This window comes from Molossus molossus, unplaced genomic scaffold (assembly GCF_014108415.1).
Source record: "Molossus molossus isolate mMolMol1 unplaced genomic scaffold, mMolMol1.p scaffold_m16_p_12, whole genome shotgun sequence".
NCBI lineage: Eukaryota > Metazoa > Chordata > Mammalia > Chiroptera > Molossidae > Molossus > Molossus molossus.
This window is the reverse complement of record NW_023425347.1, coordinates 82,909,661-82,931,650: the sequence shown is the minus strand read 5'-3', so window position 1 is coordinate 82,931,650 and position 21,990 is coordinate 82,909,661. Positions and strand designations below refer to the sequence as shown.

Sequence of the window (21,990 nt, the reverse complement as noted above, 5' to 3'; positions counted from 1 at the left end):
TCGAGTGGCTGCCACCCGCACAACCAACCAGGGCCGGGGACAAACTGCAACCGAAGTATGTGCCCTTAGCGGGAACCGAACCCGGGTCTCTCCGGACCACAGGCCGATGCTCTAACCACTGAGCCAAACTGGCCAGGGCTGGGCTGACACTCTTAACTGCTGAGCCAAACTGGCCAGGGCTTAAAATAATTTTTTTTAAAGTGATTTAAAACAGTCATAAAATCTTTGAGATTATGAATATTTTAAAAAGTTGCTATTGATACCCCTATTGAAAATAGGTATTTCCAGCAAGCGTTTTCCTTTTTTTTTTTTCTTCTTTGGTACATGCCCCTTAGTGGGAACCAAACCTGGGACTCTCTGGTCCTCAGGCTGACGCTTCAACTGCTGAGCCAAACCGGCCAGGGCAAGAGTTTTACTTTTTATTCACCGTAAGTTGTTATGACTTTGGCAATGTCTGTTAACATTTTTAATGTGCTGACCCTTTAATTTGGCAGTTCTTCAGAGAATTTAGTTTGCGATATAGCATTAGATAAATTATGTCCAGTGGACAATGCAGATGAGTGATAACTGTATTGTAAGGTACTTGGATGCTAGTGCCTTCCTCATTTTAGCAGAAAAGGCCAATGGAAAGTTTTCATACAATTCTGATACCTGGCTGATGGTAGTTGTAAGACACCACTGATTATAAGAAACATTCTGATTTCAGAGATGTTGGAGTGTGTTTTGTGAAGTGCTTCTTAGAATCGAAACAGAGTAGATCTCAGTGTACTGAAATGGAAAGATGTCCATGATAATAAAATGAAAAAGCATATTGCAGAAGAGTTTGTATAGCATGACCTCCCTCCCCTTTTTAAAGCATGTGTACATATGCTGGTGTATTTAAAAAATTACTACATACAGGGGTGGGCAAATGTAGGTTTACAGTTTTAATACAAATAATGCAATATTTAATAAATAATAATACAAGAATAAACTGCGTTTCTCCTACTCACAACTTTAAACCTACTTTTGTCCATCCTCTGTATGTTTAAGAGAGTCTAGGAGAATATCCAACAAATTGTTAATAATTGTTACCTCTGGGGAGTTCGATTTGCTAAGGAAGAGATGTATGTGGAAGAGGGATTTATACTTTTGCAATTTTTGAAACAAAATTTAAAAAATAAAGTCCAGCAGCTGACCTTTGGATATAATAAAGCCACACTCTAGCCTTGGAGACTACTATGCTGCAGATTGCATTTTAGCATTATAAATGGTTTACCAGTAGTTTCCAAGCTAGTAGTAAGCAATCTGTAATGAAGTTTCTCATTTTATTTTGATTAGGATTTAATGAGGTGGAAACTCGTCCTCGTGCCTATAGGGCGTGCACCTCTTTTAGTCTGAAGACAGATTTTCTTGTTAGTGTACTTGCCATGGCTGCCAGTATCTGAAAGTCCCATCCTTACTTGAACATTTCTATGACACTTTGGAGACTAGTGAGGATTAAAGGCCTGCCATCTTCCAGCAGTCAGTCTTCAACTCACTTGTGTGCATGCCCTGTCAGGTGATGTCTCTGATTGTGGCTGCCAGCTTATAAGTGAATCTGTCGATTTGACAGCTATGCTGAGTGAGACCAGCCTCGGAGGAAGAGCTCAGGGGAGCCAAATAATTAGGTGGAAACTCTGTGAGTTCTAACCCTGGGCTCTTCTATAGGTTTATTGTTTAACTTGAACAGTTGACTTTCCTACAGTGTTTTTAGATTCTCCGCTCTTAATGGGGAAGATTGTTAAGTCCCACCCTGAAAGGCCTGAGCTATGAAATAACTCTGGTCTCCAAATTTTAACATTTTTGATTCAGGAACGTAGACTCTAATTTAAGTTGTTTTTCTTCTTTTTTTTTATCCTCACCTTTGTTTTTTTATCCATTTCTGGAGGGCTGTGGGGCTGAAAGTTCCAACTCGAATCATTTGGTCTTTTTGGTGACTAGCCCCATCTGGGGGCCCTACTCAGAGTCATCCATTAGTATAAACTCTGGTGTGATCAGAAGGGGCTTATTATGAGGACATTTTTCCATATTTTGTTCAGATAGAGTGGGAGGGGGAGAGAGAGAGAGAGAGAAATCAATGTGAAAGGGACACATCAAGTGGCTGCCACCCACACAACCTCCCAGGGTCGGGGACAAACTGCAGCCGAGGTACGTGCCCTTAGCGGGAACTGAACCTGGGTCTCTCAGGACCGCAGGCCGACGCTCTAACTGCTGCGCTAAACCGGCCAGGGCTAAGTTGTTTTTCTTCTTTACTACTGAGTTGAAGGTCCTTTCCCAGTATTCATATCTAGACCAGATTTTTTTTCCCCTCATAGTTTTGTCCAACAGAACTTTCTGCGATAATGGAAATGTTCTGTTTCTGTTCTGATGTGTGTTCTGACACCAGCCAAGTCTCCAGTTCTCTGGACACCAACTAGGTGTTAAATTCTGACCTTGTCTACCTGGGGTTAGTGTCAGATCCCACAAATGAAAGGGGGTAATTCCCACAAGACACCAGTTGTAAGTTCTAAGCCACCTGTACTTCTTACTGACTGGCTATGAATCAAGGGGTCTCACAACTTCTCCACACGTTTGATCATTTGCTACAACAGCTCGCAGAACTCAGGAAAACACTTTGCTTATGTTTGCTGGTTTATTATAAAGTATACAACCAAGAACAGCCCAATGGAAGAGATGCATAGGGCAGGTTATGGAAGGGGGACACACTGAGCTTCCATGTCCTTTCTGGCACACCGCCCTCCCAGCAGTCTGACGTGTTCACTGACCTGATGCTCTCTGAATTTCATTGTTCAAGAATTTTCATAGAGCTCCATCTCTAGCCTCTCCCCCTCATTTCTGGAGGGCTGTGGGGCTGAAAGTTCCAACTCGAATCATTTGGTCTTTTTGGTGACTAGCCCCATCTGGGGGCCCTACTCAGAGTCATCCATTAGTATAAACTCTGGTGTGATCAGAAGGGGCTTATTATGAATAACGAGACATTCCTGTCACGGGAAATTTTGAGAGTTTAGGAGTTCTGTGCAGGAACTAGGGACAAAGACCAAATATATTTGTATTATATCACATCTAATACAGTAGCCACTGACTTTTTAAATGTTTTTATTTAAATTTAAACTTAAAACAGTTATGTGGCTAATGACTACTGTAGTGGACAATGCAGCCCTATACATTTATGAAGTTCATTTTTTCTCTAATATCCTTTGCCCACCAGCACTAAACTATGAAATTTTGAGAGCAGAGATTGTTCAGGGTTATACTTCTAAAGTGCCTTGTTATTGTGGTAGAAGCTCAAATATTTTTAGCAATGAATTCAGTTTGGCTAATCATTATTAATGGGTTCTATTTTCCAGTCACTATGTTAAGTGGGAACACAGAAATAAAAAAATACAGTTCCTGCTGCTGTCAAACAAATTACAATGTACTGTAGTAAAATCAGTGAAGCTGTAGTAAATCCATTGAGCTCTAGAATAGTTAGGCTGTTGGGATGAGTCAGGTCCTTGTATAGTGCCTGAGATATAGTGAGTGTTCAGTAGATTTTATTAAATGAATAAATGCAGTCTAGTCCCAGCTTTACCATTTCCTAGCTTCTTGACTTCAGCAAGTTGCTTAGTCCTTGAGCCTTAGTTTCCTTATTTGTGAAATGGGAAAGCTCTATTTATTTTAGAGCTTCTGATGTGCAGGATCATGCCTTATTCATCCTTGGATTCATTTTTTTTTTTTAAAATCCTCACCCGAGGACATTTTTCCATTTTTTGTACAGATAGAGTGGGAGGGAGAGAGAGGAAGAGACAGAGAGAGAGAAACATCGATGTGAAAGGGACACATCGAGTGGCTGCCACCGCACGACCAACCAGGGCCGGGGACAAACTGCAACCGAAGTACGTGCCCTTAGCGGGAACCGAACCCGGGTCTCTCCAGACCGCAGGCTGGCGCTCTAACCACTGAGCCAAACCGGCCAGGGCATCATTTTTGCTTAGAATATAGTGGATGTTCAATAAATGTTTGGGTGAATACATATTCAAGATAAAGGATGTGTAGCACTTTAACTTATGTGCTTACATTATTGTCATATACCATTGGTTGGAGATAACTTATTTGAAAAGGCTAGAGAGGAATTCAGATCCCTCAAAAGAAAAGGGAGACCTTTTATTTTATTATTTTTTTAATCTTCACCTGAGGATTTTTTTCCCACTGATTTTTTTCAGATAGAGTGGGAAGGAGGGAGAGTGAGAGAGAGAAAAAACATCAATGTGAGAGACACATCAATTAGTTGCCTCCCCCACGACCCCAACCAGGGCCAGAGATTGAATCGCAACCAAAGTACATGCCCTTCACTGGAACCGAACTCGTGACTCTTTGGTCTGCGGGCCAGTGCTCTAACCGGTGAGCCAAACCGGCCAGGGCAGAAAAGGGAGACGTTTTATTTTGACATTTTTTTTGGCAGCAGCTGTCCTCTAATGGTTATAATTTTCACCTCTTTCCTTTATATCAGTGGAAGTTGTGAAGGAAATTATTGTTGAAACTAACACAGTTGGGAGAATACTTTTAAGGGATCTGTAGTTGGCTAACTCTGTCTTTCTCATATGGTGATTGAGATGCTAACCCTTTCCAAATTGTCAGAATTTTTTTTCTTTTTTTTACCAGCAGACACCCAGCTGGGTGTTTAAGTGTCATGTTGGGTTTATTGAACATGATGATGGACTTGATATGCCCTTTAGGTATTTATGGCTTAGAAATCCAGACACAAACTGCCCTGAAGCACTCCATTCCATGTGGCTTGAAGTGTTTTGAGCATATGCTAGGACAGAATTAGATGTGTTTCTATTGTTTATAGATGAGATCATCCTTCTCCTTTTTTGATTGGAGAGATAACACAGATCAATAATAAAGGAAAAAAATGGAGAAATATCAGTATGATGTAGGAACCTTGACAGATTCATATTTAAATTGTAGTTTTTTTTAATCTTCACCCGAGGACATTTTTCCATTTTTTGTTCAGATAGAGTGGGAGGGAGAGAGAGGAAGAGAGAGAGAAACATCGACATGAAAGGTACACATCGAGTGGCTGCCTCCTGCACGACCCAGCCAGGGTCAGGGACAAACTGCAATCGAGATACGTGCCCTTAGTGGAAACCGAACCCAGGTGTCTCTGGACCGCGGACCGATGCTCTAACCACTGAGAAAACCGGCCAGGGCAAATTGTAGTTCTTTCTTTAACATCTCTGTGACCTTAGACAATTTACTTATCTCTGGACTATTTCCTCATGTGAACCTGTGTCACAGGATTGATGTGAGGATTACATGAACGAGTCGATATACTGCTTCTAGTAAGGTACCAAGAACAGATTGAGGAGACCTCAATGTTTTATTTGGTGCCCTCTACCATATGCACTTAATGCAATTGTTGGTATGTATGGTTGGCAATGAATTACCTCCCAATAATTCAGAGAATTCAGAATTCTGCCTTCTGAAAATGAAACTAATGATGATGAATCCCCCCATACAGAGTGTAGGATTAGACATAGAAACATACCAGGTGATTGCCTATAAATCTGTGACCAAAGAGATGGGAGTACTCAAAACTTCAATGAAATAATCTGGGTGTAAATCCAGGGAAAAGGGATTGGAATGAAATTGTGATTTAGGAGAGATATCTAATTGATTGTCTCATGGTTCGTCTAGGAAGAAATTATATGAACAGGTTAGGGATTGTTAGCTCGGAACATAGTAAAAGAAATCCTGAGAGTCTGAAGTTGACAATGTCTATCTTGCCTTGTTTAGGGCAGAAATGAATCTGATGACAGGAACTAGAGAGATGGCTTCTTTTATGAGGAAATGATAGTCCACTAAACTTTTGTGGACTAGAAAAGTATCTCAAAATATCTGTCTCCTTTTGTTCTGATTTTGTATTGAAGCAGTTTCCGATCATGAATCTAATTTTTCCGGTATTTGACACTGGGCAGTGGGTAGTTTACCTGGCAGTGGGTAGTTTACCTAGATAAGGGCTGGGAACCTTCCAAAAATAAGAAGAGAATATCCTCTATTGTAAATTAGTAAATTGGTGAATTCTGTCTGTCCCTGAACCAATCTCTAAATTGACAGTCTGGTTAATATTTTAGTGTATAAGCATCTGCATGCTGAAGACTCCTACATTTATATCTCCAATTCATACCCCTCTCTGAGCTCCAGACTTGGATTGCGTACCTGACATTTGTATTAAAAACGGGGGGGCTTCACCATTTCTCTTGTTTAATTCACCCTGTAAGCTAAGGCCTGTTCACAGTAAGCCATTACTGTCTCAAGTATAAAAACCCTACATCCTAGTATAACTATTTTTATATTTTCTTTTATCTGTGTTCATATGAAACATAGCTTTATGTAATTTTAATTATAGTATACCTATCATTTTTTATGATTAAAATATTTTTATGATTGCATGCTTATTATAGAAAAATAAGGGGAAATATCTACAAAAGAAAATGATCATTCTATGATATTACAACCATACAGAGATAGGCCCTGTTAACATTTTTTTTTTTTTTTTTTTTTTTAATCCTTACCCGAGGACATTTTTTGTTCAGATAGAGCGGGAGGGAGAGAGAGGAACAGAGAGAGAAACATCAATGTGAAGGGACACATCGAGTGGCTGCCACCCACACGACCAACCAGGGCCGGGGGACAAACTGCAACAGAGGTACGTGCCCTTAGCGGGAACCGAACCCGGGTCTCTCTGTACCACAGGCCGATGCTCCAACCACTGAGCCAAACCGGCCAGGGCCCTGTTAACATTTTGATGTGATTTTTTATAGTTACATATGTACCTACAATTTAACATTGAGATTAAGATCATACTCTATTCATTTTGTAGATCTTTTTTTTTTTTTTTTTTATCACCTGAGGACACTTTTGCGTTTATCTTCAGATAGAGCGGGAAGGAGAGAGGGAGGAAGAGAGAGAGAGAAACATCAATGTGAGAGAGATACATTGAGTGGCTGCCACCCACACGACCCCAAACAGGGCCGGGGTCAAACTGCAACCAAGGTACATGCCCTTAGTGGGAACTGAACTCGGGACTCTCTGGTCCGTGGGCCGACACTCTAACCCCTGAGCCAAACCGGCCAGGGCCATTTTGTAGATCTTTATACTTAATGAACCATAACATTTCTACATCTTTTAAAATGCTTTTTAAAGAATAGTTTATTGTCCGGCCAGTGTGGCTCAGTGGTTGAGCATCGACCCATGTACCAAGAGGTTCCTGGTTCGATTCCTGGCCAGGACACATGCCCAGGTTGTGGGCCCAATCCCCAGTGGGGGGTATGCAGGAGGCAGTTAGTCAATGTTCTCTCTCATTGATGTTTCTATCTCTTTCCCTTTCACTTCCTCTCTCTCTAAAATCTATAAAGGAAAAAAAAAAAGAATAGTTTATTGATTTTTAGAGAGGGAGGAAGAGACAGGGAGAGAGAGTGTAACATTGCCTCCTGCATGCCCCCTACTGGGAATTCCCTGACTGGGAATCAAACCTGCAACCTTTTGGTGCACAGTACAATGCCCAACCAATTGAGCCACATCAGCCAGGGCTTAAAATACTTCCAAAAAAAGTTTTAATGGAATTATTTTATTCAGATATACCACATGATTGTTTGATTTCCAATTTTTCAATATTTAATACTTTGAGAAGTGCCATATTTATTTTAATCCTCACCCGAGGACATTTTTGCATTTATCTTCAGATAGAGCGGGACGGAGAGAGGGAGGAAGAGAGAGAGAGAGAGAGAGAGACATCGATATGAGAGAGACACATTGAATGGTTGCCACCCACACAACTCCATCCAGGGTTGGGAACAAACTGCAACCGAGGTACGTGCTTAGCGGGAACTGAACCCAGTCTCTCTGGTCCACGGGCCAGTGCTCTAACCACTGAGCAAAACCAGGCAGGGCGAGAAGTGCCATATTTAACCAGGAGAGGTTACTGGACCAAAAAATAATCTTGGAATCAGGTGGCAGGAGGACAAATGGTCATTGCTATTGTTTCTTTGTTTTTGCTACTCCAGTAAATAGATCTTCAGTTTCAGGAAAGAAAAAAGATGTTCTCAAATAATTACGTTCAACATTAATTTCCTTCACAACTTTCATTAGCAATCGAGGAAAGAAGTGAATTTTAGAATTAGAGGACTGTTGCAGCCAAAACATGTCAAAGTGACAGGTTTCTCTTTCCTCTAGGGCAGTGGTCCTCAATCTTCCTAATGCTGCGACCCTTTAATGCAGTTCCTCATGTTGTGGTGACCCCCAAGCATAAAATTATTTTTGTTGCTACTTCATAACCGTAATTTTACTACTGTTAGGAATCGCCATCGGAAATATGTGTTTTCTGATGCTCTTAGGTGACCCCTGTGAAAGGGTTGTTCGACCCCCAAAGGGGTTGCGACCCACAAGTTGAGAACCGCTGCTCTAGGGCATTTGAATTTCCTCTCCAGACTTTTAAGTTAGGCTGGTCTGCTCATTACATCATTGTATGGTAGGAAAAAAACCCCAACTCCTTGAAATGTACCCAATTTGGAGATTATGTGATGGTCTAAAATTTAAAATGTGGGGTATATAAAACACTTTGGAGGCCCCACAGCTATTCAGAGAGGTAGACTATCAGCCTCCAGAGTCAGCTGAAGTAGGTTTGTGAGGCCCAGTGACCATGGTCAGAGAAAGCCGTGGCTCCAAACAGAAATGTGCTGATGTCTGTGAACGCACCTGTGTGTGAGAGAGAGAGCGAAAGAAAGAGAATAAACGTTACTTTTCCTAAGGAACTTCAAGGAGGGTGGTTATTTTAGATATAAATCTTTGTTTGATCTTTCAGTTTTTTTCTTTAGTTTGATTCCTGGTTCATATTCATTCATAATCGTTAATTATATTTCCCTCAGAATAGATAGTTTTCTCTATGATTAAAACATTTGAAAATGAACAAAAGATAAAACCTATAATTCTATACCTTAATTTAAACATTGCTATAGTATTTGGGATCATTTGTAATTTTTAAAATGTGTTTTAAGCACTCATAATCATATTATACAATTTTACATTGTATTTTGTTATTTACATGGAAAAATGCTACTTCCTTGGTGCGTAGTAGGCACTTAATAAATATTTATTAAAAATGAATGATTGAAATATATACATATGTGTGTGTGTGTGTGTGTATTTTTTTTTAAATCCTCACCCGAGGATATTTTTTCATTTATCTTCAGTCAGAATGGAAGGGAGAGAGAGAGAGAGAGAGAGACACACACACACACACACACATATCGATTGGTTGCCTCCCACATGACCCCGACCAAGGCCGGGGACCAAACTGCAACCGAGGTACGTGCCTTTGACCGAATTGAACCCATGACTCTTTGGCGCAGCCAAACCCGCCAGGGCATGATTGACATATTTTTATGTAATCTTTTGAATATTGTTTTTAATGGACCATCCAGTGGCTATGCTATAGTTCATTTTTCATTACCTTATTGTTGGATATTAGGTTGTTTCTGATTTTTTCTGACTTAAAAATGCATTGCATATTTTGATGTAGATTGCTTCCCCAGATGCATATAGCGTTTTCTATCTATGAAATTATTTTCTTAGGACAGAATCCCAGAAGTGATTATATGTCAAATTAATTATTAGAACCCTTGATGCAAGGGACAGTAACACAGTTGAGAAATGTTTTGGTAATTTTGCTGGGAAGTGCAGGATAAATCTATCTTCCACCAGGGCTGTAGCAAGTGTTCAGTTTACGCCTCCAGGGCTTTGTCTCTTGATTACTGATGCTCTTCTTTGCTTCCCTCTGACTGACTCTTGCCACCTGGTGGTAAAGATGGGCATTAATAACTTTATAATCCTGACAAAAGTCTTAAGAAAGATTTGATTCAGAGTATGTGATTTAGCTAATGTCTTGTTTCTGTCCCTGAACCAATGAATTGCTGTGACCAGGGGTGTGACATCCTCCTTTTTTAACTTTGACAGAGAGAGAGAGAGACATTGATTTGTTCTATTTATTTATGCATTCATTCGTCGGTTGATTCTTGTATGTGCCCTGACTGGGATCGAACCCATAACCTTGGCATATTGGAACAGTGCTCTAATCAACTGAGCTACTTGGCCAGGACATGAAGTATCTTGATTGACTAAGCCTGTGTCATGTGCCCACAGTTGGAGTTTAGGTGAACTCTAACCAAATCACATGAATTGACCCAGATTACTTTAGAATGTAATGAAGAGTTCTCTCAGGAAAGGATCGTGGGCAGACAGGAAAAAGATATCTGTTCTAAATACTTTATTGTGTCATTAAGTTACTTAATGATTATTACTTTTTTTTATTATTTTCAAATAATTTTATTAAATACTTTATCATTCTTGATAGTCATTGTTAAATGATTTCTAAAACTTTATACTAGCCCTAGCAATATTTCTTATTTAACTATACTCTCATCAACTTTGGGTATTGTTATTTTATAATTTTTATATTTAACCTTTCTAGGTTAAATACTGCAAGTATTTTTATATGCCCATATAAAAATATATATTTTTTTCTTTTGGAAAAATTTCAATGATAATATTTTTACATCAAAGGTATAAACATCTTTATGCCCTTTGCTTTAAAGAATGTTATCAATTTATATTTTTACTATATTATATAATTATTGTATCACATTTTACTAACATTGAGCATTATTTTAAAGAATATTTATTAGCTTATTAGGTGTAAAAAGTTACCTCAAATAGTTTTAATTTGCAGTTTTAAACGAATGAACATATATTCAGTGAATTCCCAACTTCCATCTTGTTACCTTGCTATTTAGAGTACAAACACCAGACATAGATATAACAGCAGATATACCTTGTGCTTTATTTAATTTTTTTTTCTTGTGCCCAGGTCTGGTCCATCGAACTCACATGTCATCCTGTCGTGTGGATAAGCCTTCTGAAATAGTAGATGTTGGAGACAAAGTATGGGTGAAGCTTATTGGCCGAGAGGTAAAGTTCTGTACAACCTTCATCGGTTAGAAAGGATTAGGGAAAGCTGGGGTTCTTGGTATTTAAGATGGTGAGTGTGTATATGTTGTTAGCTGTGGCAGAGAATCTTATTTTTAATCCTTCCACCATAATCTGATCTGAATGTAAACCTACTGGGTGGTTCTCCTGCAAATTCAGAAGGAACTACAATAAGTGTGGTGCAACAGTACATGTTTATGAAAGTTCCCTCCTTGAAGTATACCCAAATAGTGGATGTTAAAAAAACAAAAACACCCAAAACTAAAGAACTAAAAGGAGAGAAGGGCACGTGATTTATGGGACTAGTCTTTAATAGTCTTCGTCACAAACTTTAAAGAATTCTTGCCAGGTGCACTTCAATTTGGACCAAAACAGAAAGGACATAGAATTTACAGTCACTTTTCCTATGGCAACATGAGGGGAGTGAGAAAGCGCTGAAGGACTCTGTTACCAGCTCACTTGAGGGTGTGGGGACTGTGGGTGTGGGCAGACCACAGGATAAATATGAACATACTCTGAGGCCTGCTTTTCTGCCAGAGAATGGTAGAGGAGACAGCCTGAAAGACAGATTCTTCAACAATATTTGAGAGCTTAATATGCACTAGGTCTGAGGGATACAAGAGGAAAACAGACATAAATGACCCCAGCTATTGTGGAGCTTATATAGATTATAACTGGAGGAGACAAAAACTAAACAATTTAAAATAATTAAAAATTGTGGTAAGTGCTGTAATAGGTTCAAACAATATCAGAGGTAGATTTAGATAAGTCACTACGAACAGGCTTTGTGAGGAAATAGTATATGAGCTGGAACCCAAAGGAAAAGGCAGTATGAAAAGTTGGGTTAAGAATATTCTAGGCAGAGAATGGCTGGTGCAAAGACCCTGAAATGAAGAAGAGCTTCAAGCGCTGGAGGAGGCAAAAGAAGACTAATGTGGCCAACAATTGTCTTCATGTTTGTGGAGGCTCTAGACCAAGTCCAAAAGGAGATCTATCCTACTGGAATGTTCTAAAACCCATTCTGGGCTCCTTGGTCTCTGCATTGATCATTATGTTGAACTTAGAAGGAACAGCTTTTCTGCTGGGCTACTTCGACAGGCTTTAAATTTCTGAAAAATCATTTTTCTCTTTCCCCCCAATAAGATGGAAACCATTTCCTAAAATTCTTTTGCCACAGGATCTGCCTATTATGCTTGTTAGCACCAGACCTTGGTTAGAGGAGGAGTTCAGTGTTTGTTATGATGACAAAAACTGATTCTTAGATAATTCTAGGTCAGCAGTCTAAATTATGTACTTTGAGCTTTTGGTGACTTTGCTTTTGTCTTTTTCAGATGAAAAATGATAGGATAAAAGTATCCCTCTCCATGAAAGTTGTCAACCAAGGGACTGGGAAAGACCTCGACCCCAACAATGTTATCATTGAGTAGGTAAAAGGTTTGGAAAGACTAAAATTCTTCTACCTCAAATCGCAGAATGCTGTAGTGAATCAGGCTGACCTAGAAACCCTGCCATTTATAGACTGTGATATTGATGAGTTATATAACCTCTATGATCTTTGGTTTGTAGAGGTATAAGTGTTCTAGATAACACTTCTAACATGCAAACCTCCTAGCACAGAATTGCTCCATTGTTGGTTTTGTTTCTTTCTCCTAACTTTTTTTCTGCTTATAACACTTCTAACATGCAAACCTCCTAGCACAGAATTGCTCCATTGTTGGTTTTGTTTCTTTCTCCTAACTTTTTTTCTGCTTCTGCCCTTTAACCAGTCAGCCAACAAACATTCATGAAGTACTTGTTATTTGCCATTCTCCTAGCACTGGGACTGAAAAAGGAAAATACCAAATTCGAGGGTAGGGCAATCTTGGAGCAACTCTAGTGGGGTTTAGATGCCTGTATCTTGAGATACACTGTATTCTGAACACAACACTTTACTGTCATTGGCTCTTCTGACCTTTAATTTAGGAGTGGAAGATTTTCTGTTTATATAGGATAGTGTCTGGTGATACAGGGAATTTACCATCTGTCTCACAGTATTTCTTGACTATATGCCAGTGATTTCTAACCAGGGGTTCCTAGATCCCTAAAATCCCTTGAAAAGGAATCTTGAGGGTTTATGAACTGTTTTCCATGTTTCAAAAAGACAACCAAAATCATGTCTATCCTCATAATTATGAAATTATTTTGTTGCTTTCAATGATAAAATATCACATTAATCTCATGCTAATCAGGTGCTCTCAGTGGCAGTTATATTATTGATTAATTTTTTAAAAGCAAGGAAAAAATGTTGTTTGAGTGGGATCTTGATGGTGAAAAGTTTGAAAACCCTACATTTATTGTTCTCAGTGAAATCACTTTGGATATGAAGCATTTTACCTAAAAGGAAGGAAGGGAAGTGATATTTATTGGATACATACTATGTGCTAGGTATTATGCAAGGCAGTTTGTGCACAATAGTTCATCTGATTTTCTTAACATTTGCAAAGTAGGTGTTCTGTCCATTTTACTTTATATCCTTAGTTTCTAGGTTGATGTTTGGTAATAACTTGCCTGCAGTTTTATAGCAAATTATAGGATCTTTAATCTTGGTCTCCCTGACATTAAAGCTAATGCCCCTTTCATCACATGATGCTTCTAGCTGTTGCACGTGACTTACAGGGTTTTTAATATATCTGTAGTTTAGTCTCTAAATATTGACATGTTTGTAGGGCTGATTATTGACAAAACACTTTCCATTTACAATAGGAATCTTTTATAACTCAGCCCAGGAATATTATTTCATTCTGGCACTTACCGATTGCATTGTAATACATTACTTCTGCTCCAAATAATTCTATGCCATGCAGACTCATTAAAAAGCCACCCTTGAAAAGGTATAGTACGAAAACAAGTAAGATAAAAGAGCACCTTCTCTTTCTCAAAACAAAGGTAGGGAAGGGAAAAGGCTCCCTGGGTTTACTGTGAATGTGTTTCCATGTATAGACTATTTCTGGTAATAACCAAGTGGCTGAACAGTAACTTTTGTTGTAAACTATTTTTAAGGCTGCATCGAGAAAAGAAGCATGGCACAGTGGAATGATGACAGGTTTTAGAGTTAGACTTAAGTCGGAAAAAGTCCTAGTCCTGCCCCAGAGTAGTATGACTTTGAGCAGTTACCTAGCCTCTGAACCATAACATCTTCACTGTGAAATGGAGGTAATGACACCTACATCGCAGAAATGACAGGATGATTGAAATAAAATCTCGTTTGTGAAGAGTCAGTAGTAGAAACTTAATTTATAATAGCTACTTGTAGTTATTGTTTTAAAGTCTCTGTTTTTCTAATATCTGAGATAATCATATCTTTTCTTTTGAAAGAATATATAAGACCCATGAGAAAATGGGCTACATCTTAACTTTAGTTAGTGTGCCCATTTATTCCTTTATTCCACAAGTGTTTATTGGGTTTATATTCTGTTTGAAGTACAATGGCAATACCAAGGTTTCTGCCTAAGGACCTTACTGCCTAATGGAATGAAATAATTATGCAAGTAACTTTAATATAAGGCAACATGTAATAAATGCTAAAAGAGTGGTTTAAAGAAAGGATTCTAGCCCTGACAGTGTGGCTCGGTTGGTTGGCGCATCATACCAAAAGGTCACAGGTTGGATTCCCAGTCAGGGCACATACCTAGGTTGCAGGTTTGATCCCTGGTTGGAGGCAACCAATCCCCCCCCCGCCCCTTCTCCTCGTCTTTCCCCGCTCCCCTCTCCCCCTCTTTTTATCTCCCTCTCCCCACCCACCCCTCTCTGTCCCTTCTTTCCTCCCTCCCTCCCTCTCTCTTTTTTTTTTATTTTAATTTTTATTTTATCCTCACCTAAGGACATTTTTGCATTTATCTTCAGATAGAGCAGGAGGGAGAGAGGAAGGAAGAGAGAGAAACATTGACTGGCTGCCACCCACACAACCCCAACTGGGGCTGAGGACAAACTGCAACCGAGGTACATGCCCTTAGCGGGAAATGAATCCCGGTCTCTCTGGTCCACGGGCCGATGCTCTAACTGCTGAGCCAAACTGGCTAGGGCCCGTTCCCCTCTCTTTAGAAAATCAATGAACAGCCCTGGCCAGTTTGGCTCAGTGGTTAGAGTGTCGGCCCACAGACCCGAGAGTCCTGGGTTCGGTTCCTGCTAAGGGCACAATACCGAGGTTGTGGTTCGTTCCCAGCCCGGGTTGTGGTATTGCGGGTGGCAGCCAGTCGTGGTGTCTCTCTCACATCGTGTTTCTCTCTCTCTCTCTCTTTTCCTCCATCTCTCCCTCCCGCTCTATCTGAAAATAAATGCAAAAAAATGTCCTCAGGTGAGGATAAAAAAAAATAATGAACATGTCATCAGGCAAGGATTTAAAAAAAGAAAGAAAAGATTCTAGGAATTAGCTTGAAGGGGAAGAATTGATTTAGGCCCTGATAATCAGAGAAGAAGTGGCATTTGAGCTAGGTCTTTAAGAACGGATTAGATTTTGTCAGGCAGCAGGGGAATATATGGCATTCTGGGCAGAGTAAATGGTTTGATGAAAGACTTGAGGCAGAAAAGCACATGGCACATTCAGGAGTCTTGTTTAAGGAGAGAAGAGGGCATGGGCAAGTACGAGAATGTAAACCTTGAAAGATATGTTGGGGTCAGGTTGTGGAGAGCTTTGGGTATCAAAGAATGTGAACTTTGTTTCTCATATTGATGTTTCTTTCTCTCCCTCTCCTTTCCTCTCTCTCTCTAAAAATCAATAATAACCCTGGCCAGTTTGGCTTAGCAGTTAGAGTGTCAACCCGTGTATCAGAGAGTCCCGGGTTCAGTTTCTGCTAGGGTCATGTACCTCGGTTGCAGTTTGTCCCCAGCCCCGGTGGGGTCATGTGGGTGGCAATCAGTCAATGTGTCTCTCTCACATCGATGTTTCTCTGTCTCTCTTCCTCCCTCTCTCCCTCGTGTTCTGTCTGAAGACAAATGCAAAAATGTCCTCGGGTGAGGATAAAAAAAATAAAAATCAATAATTAAAAAAAAAAGAATGAATTTCGTTTAAAGCCTTTGAGTGGGAAAGGCTCCTAATCAGATTATTCTTTCCAGGCATCCCATTCTCTGGCCTTGCCCTGTTTTGCTCAATATCTTCATGCTATCTTTAGCCACCCAGTTTGTCAACTACCTTTCATTTTTCATAAAAATCTACTTATATTTCAGTCCCTGAGGTCCCACAGAATTAACAAGGTTATCTAAAAAGTGATTCTGCAAATAGAAAGGGATAAAGTCAGTTTTCAATTAGGTTAGCATAGTACAGTCTTTAGAAAGAACATTTATGATTCACCACATATTATTGTCTGTTTATGTTTCCCTTGGCTGCTAGACTATAAACTCTGAGGAAAAGGACCAGGTCCTGTCATTTTAATATATTTACTCATATTACTAGTACTAGCACCTGTGCTTGCCACTTACTAGGTGAACTGAAAAAAGAAAGGTTAATCCAACTATGTGTGCTGGATGGATTGGAGGAGGAAAATTGGAAGGAGGGAGACCAGTGAAGGAATTGTTACTGTTTAGGTGAAGTGTAATGAAGCCTATCTGGCTTGATGGCAGTGAGGACAAAAAGGGATACGTGGTGAGTGACACATTTGTTGAACTGAGTGTTAGGTGGGAGGTATAATGGCTTTTAGAATGTCAGAGCCCACAGAGTATTGAAATTGACTACAATGAGGGTTTGCTTAAGCTGCAACCCACAGCCACTTGAAATGTAGCCCTACAAATAAGGACATCTGAAAGCCATGGTGTTTGTGACTGCCCAAGTTATGTCCCCAAGATCCTGCCCTGGTATTTTATTTTATTTTGTTGTATTTTATTTTATTTTGTTGTGGTGAGAATACTTAACATGAGATCTATGAACTTAATACATTTTTAAGTGTAGGTATTGTGTGTTATAGTAAAGGTTAAAAATGGGAGCTAAGACAGCTGGGGCGCTTAGGCTCTGCTAGTAGGAGTGTTACTGTTAAACACACGGTGGAAAACTGTCTGGCAGTGTCTGCTAACGCTGATGCCCTGCAACCTAGTAGTTCCGCTCCTACCTGGAGCTGGGCATTTCCCAGTAGAAAAGCATATATATGTTCACCCAAACACATGTGGTAGAAAGTTCACAGAAGCACTTTTTATAATAGAAATTACTCAAATACTTTACATTAACAGCAAATTAGAACAAACTACAAACAACAATATGGATGGATCTCACAAACAAGTGAAAAAAAACGGACACAGTAGGGTCCATACTTTACGATTTTATTTATATAATTTTAAAAATAGGTAAAACTAATCTGTGCTGTTAGAAATTAGAATAGTGGTTACCATGGGAAGGCATGGTAACTAGAGGGGCTTCTGAGGTGCTGGTAATGTTCTGTTGCTTTATTTGAGTACTGGTTACTTGAGTAGGTTCAGATTGTGAACATCAGTCAAGCTGTATGATATCAACACTTTTCTTTATGTATATTATACCTTGGTCAAAAGTTTAAATTTTTTTTTTTTTTTTTAAGAGAGAGGGAGAGGGAGAGATAGAAACATCAATGAGAGAAAAACGTTGATCGGCTGCCTCCCCCATGTACCCAACCAGGGACTGGGCCTGAAACCCAGGCATGTTCCCTGACTAGGAATCGAACTAGCAACCTCTAGGTGCATGGGATGGTGCTCAACCAACTGAGCCACACCAGCTGGACCAAAAGTTTAGAATTTTTACATGTGCCATGGGAATGTGAACAAAGAGATTAATTTTGGCTGAGGGGCTCAGGGAAGAAGACTTGACAAGAGAGGTGGTAATTCAGCTGAGCCCTGCAGTGTTTGGGTGCAGTGAGGTGGTGAGGTGAGAGTAAAGAGGCGAAGCAGAGCATTTCAGAGAGAAAGCTGCCTGAGCCAAAGCAGTGAGCCATCTGGAGAAGGTAAAATAGTCTGGTTTGATTACAGCATATTGCACAAGTAAAGATGAGGCTGGAAGAGGTTAGAGGCAGACTGTGAAAGGGCTTGAATGCCAAGTAGGGAATTTTTACTTGATATTTCAGGAAGTCTTGGAAGGTCTTTTAAACCCAGCAATAACCTTGTAAGGGTTGTAGGGGACTTAGCAAGGTGAGTAATTATATCTCTATCCTCTGTGCATAAATGAGATGAAGTCTAGTTTTATTCAGTTATTAATTCAGAACCTTGTCCTGAATGAAAAGAATTGCCTATTTTACACCACTGCTTTACACCACTTCTCCTATGACCAGCACTTTTTCTTCTTTCTCCCTTCTACCTGCCAAAAGCAAAACAAAAAAATCAACATACAGCATTACCTTGTATCTCTGGCCACATCTCTTAAAAAAAGGCAACAGAACCCTGGCCGGTTTCTCAGTGGTTAGAGCGTCGGCCTGCTGTCCAGAGAGACTCGGGTTCGGTTCCCGCTAAGGGCACGTACCTCGGTTGCAGTTTGTCCCCGGCCCTGGTCGGTTGTGTGGGTGGCAGCCACTCGATGTGTCCCTTTCACATCGATGTTTCTCTCTCTCTCTCTCTCCCTCCCACTCTATCTGAACAAAAAATGTCCTCGCCCTGGCCGGTTTGTCTCAGCGGTTAGAGCGTCGGCCTGCGGTCCGAAGAGATCTGGGTTGGGTTCCTGCTAAAGGCATGTACCTTGGTTGCAGTTTGTCCCCGGCCCTGGTTGGGTCATGTGGGTAGCAGTCACTCGATGTGTCCCTTTCACATTGATGTTTCTCTCTCTCTCTCTCTCCCACTCTATCTGAACAAAAAATGGAAAAATGTCCTCGGGTGAGGATAAAAAAAATGTTCTTGGGTGAGGATTTAAAAAAAAAAAAAAAAAAAAAAGAAGGCCAACAGCCACAGTATCCTTTTCATTACAGGCAAGAAGAGAGGCGGAGGCGGTCCTTCCAGGATTACACTGGGCAGAAGATCACCCTCGAGGCTGTCCTGAACACTACCTGCAAGAAGTGTGGCTGTAAAGGTAAGGTGAAGCCTCTGCCATTTCAGTCTTTCTCTCCTGTGGGCGGACCCTTTACTGGATGAGCAACCGTGAGTTTATAATAGAAGAGCGAGCAATGTAATAGGAGGGAGAGAGAGAGAAACATCAGTGAGAGAAACATTGATCACCCTGTTTTTAAGCCAAGTGATGACCTTACTTGCTCATGCTGCTGGTGTTCCTACTAGACTTACATCAGAGTTCATGGCTTGCTGCTTTTTCTGTTTCCTTTTCTGAATGCTAGTCCTGCTGCTGGCCCTGGTGATGTTGCTATATATACTATCACCAACTCTCCTCCCACCTCTGTAGCTGATGCCCTACCTGGGCAAGGCCCCAGGTACTGCGCCAGGAAGGTAAGAGTGTTGTAGTATGATGAACACTCTAAATTTCATCTTCAAGAACCATTATTGTTCTGCTGTAAGAATTAAGCAACTTAGAAAGTATTCCTTAAGGATCCAAGTTAAACCCTTTCTTGCTCATCTCTTTAACTTGAGAGTTCTGAATGCATACAGTATCCTTTTAGTAATAAAGAACACACGCTAGTCATTTCCTTTTAGCTCTGTTTCCTCAGGTTTCCTCTAGTGTTACTCAAATATTAAAGAGCTCTTTCAGCCTGACTTCCTTGTTGGAGCTGTAATGAGAAGGATTGCCAACTTCTCACTTTCAGAGTGACCTCGATTTGTTACCACCTTGCCTTAGCCTTTCATCTACCTAGCCTTGTTGCCTTTTCTACAACAGCTGGTAGCATATTTGTGTCCTGGTTGAGGTTGTGGGGTTTAAGCCCGTTTTTATCATTAATGTAGAGGAAGGAAGGAAAAATAAAATTGAGAGAGAATACTTCCTCAGGGGAACAGTGAGAGCATTCTAGCTATTTGGAAAACTCTCTGCTGTATTCCTCCTCCGGGCACCATCCAGATTCTAGACTCAAGAGTTACAAAGTAGCCCTGGCCAGTTTGGCTCAGTGGTTTGGCTCAGTGGTTATAGCATTGGCCCACGGACCAGAGTCCCTGATTCGGTTCCCGCTAAGGGCACGTACCTTGGTTGCAGTTTGTCCCTGGCCCCGGTTAGGGTTGTGTGGGTGGCAACCACTCGATGTGTCTCTCTCATGTCGTGTTTCTTTCTCTCTCTCTCTCTCTCTCTCTCCCTCTCCCCTTCCATCTTTCCCTCCTGCTCTATCTGAAGATAAGTGCAAAAAAAAAAGTCCTCGGGTGAGGATTAAAAAAAGTTACAAAGTAGTTTACATACTGATTTTGATGGTTTTATGCCGTTCTCTGTATCTCTGAGATGGGGTCTACAATAAGCTTAGAAAAACCAGCTCTATAGCATCTGTTAAAGGGGCCCTCGATAGCACAGTAAGTAGGCTCAGGGAGAGTAGGGTCTTCTTACCTTCAACTTGTGTCCACCAGGTATTACATGAGGCAGAGAAGAATAATGAGGGATGGAATTGGGCCCAGTCAGCAAAGGCTGGGCCAAAGGTGGTTGGTTTGAATGGAGCAGAAAGAGAGCAGGGCAGGGAGGCACAGGACCCCAGGTACGTTTACCTCTGTTGCTGTCTGTGTGACCTTGCACTACTTCTCTACTCTGGTCCTTCATATCCTTTGCAAATGCAGCGTTGGATTTGATGATCTCTGAGGCCCTTGCCAGACCTGACAGTCTGTGAATGTTGAGTGCCCCTAGGTGACTGCGCCTCTCTGTGTGTTAACTTTGATGCTGCCTTCCTGCCAGCTGCGTAAGAGCTGTCTTCCTTGAAGGCCCTGGCCTGCCACTTGGCTCCCTCTGCTAAGCATTCTGCTCTCTGGAGCAGCCTTTTGTTGTTAAGAATAAGTTCCAAATAGATCTTTAAAAATTACTAAGCTTTATTGCTAATGGAAGGCAGCACCAGCCTGCATCCTCACATCCTCTGCCATTTCCAAAGCAGCGCCAGTGTTTCCCACAGCTTTAGGACCAGCTGTTGGTCTGGCTGTGGTGGCGTGAGCAAGGCCATCTTGAGGTGACGGAAAATCTGCTCTGAATCCAATAGTTGCTCTGAATGAACTCAGCAATCCCTCCTGAACCAGCTAGCCCCTCCGGGAGCCTCTGGGAAGATCCACCTGCTGCTGCTTCTTCCTCGCCACCTTTTCTAATTCTCTTCTGCAGGCCATTTTGCAAAGGATTGTTTCATGCAACCAGGTGGGACCAAGTACTCTCTGATTCCAGATGAGGATGAGGAGAAGGAAGAAGCAAAGTCAGCAGAGTTTGAGAAGCCTGATCCCACAAAGAATTCTAGAAAAAGAAAGAAGGTGAGTGCTGTCTTGCTTTTATTTTATCATTTTTTTAAAAATGAAAATGTACTTTTTGCAGAAATGTTAGAAATACTGAAAGACATATTAGGATCTCCTGGAATCTTTCTACCCAGGGAAACACGTATAGTATTTTTGGTATATTCCAATGTTTTTCCTAGGTAATAATTAACACACACACACACACACACACACGACACTACATATACATATAAACCTTGATGCTGCCTTCCTGCCAGCTACCTGAGAGCTGTCATATAAACACAAAATTATGGTCATACTAGGTATAGTTTATATCCTACTTCTTTGATTATACGTACCAAAAGCATTTTCTGGTATCCTTACATATTCTTCAAAAACTTGATTTAAGAGCCTTATATGATATTCCACCCAATGGATGTGTGATGTCTTATTTAATAATTTTTCTGTTGGTGGATATTTTTTATTACTTCCAACGTAAAAATTTTTTGACCACATATCTTATTGTTTTCTTTGGATACATTCCTAAATAAGATTACTGAGTTAGGGCTTTAAAGCTCTTGATACAATCTGTCACATTGTCATTCCAGAAAGTCCTTATCCACACCCAGTGGTGGGTCAGAGTGTCTGTCTCACTGAGTTTTGTCTCCTCTCTACTACTTACAGCAGAAGAATTAAAAAAAC

General features: G+C 40.6%; 1 protein-coding gene across 2 annotated transcripts in view; it reads left to right on the top strand.

Moving 5' to 3' along the window:
- The window catches only part of ZCCHC17 (zinc finger CCHC-type containing 17), a 57,871-nt gene that overhangs the window by 20,015 nt on the left and 15,866 nt on the right, over positions 1–21,990 (top strand). Inside the window, exons 4-7 of one of the 2 annotated variants that reach the window (XM_036255984.1) lie at positions 10,928–11,028; positions 12,378–12,469; positions 18,933–19,033; positions 21,185–21,327. In XM_036255984.1, coding sequence (XP_036111877.1) covers positions 10,928–11,028; positions 12,378–12,469; positions 18,933–19,033; positions 21,185–21,327 — 437 coding nt within the window. Of the gene's footprint in view, positions 1–10,927; positions 11,029–12,377; positions 12,470–18,932; positions 19,034–20,454; positions 20,573–21,184; positions 21,328–21,990 lie in introns of those variants that run through there. The other variant, XM_036255985.1, reaches the window with a different exon arrangement.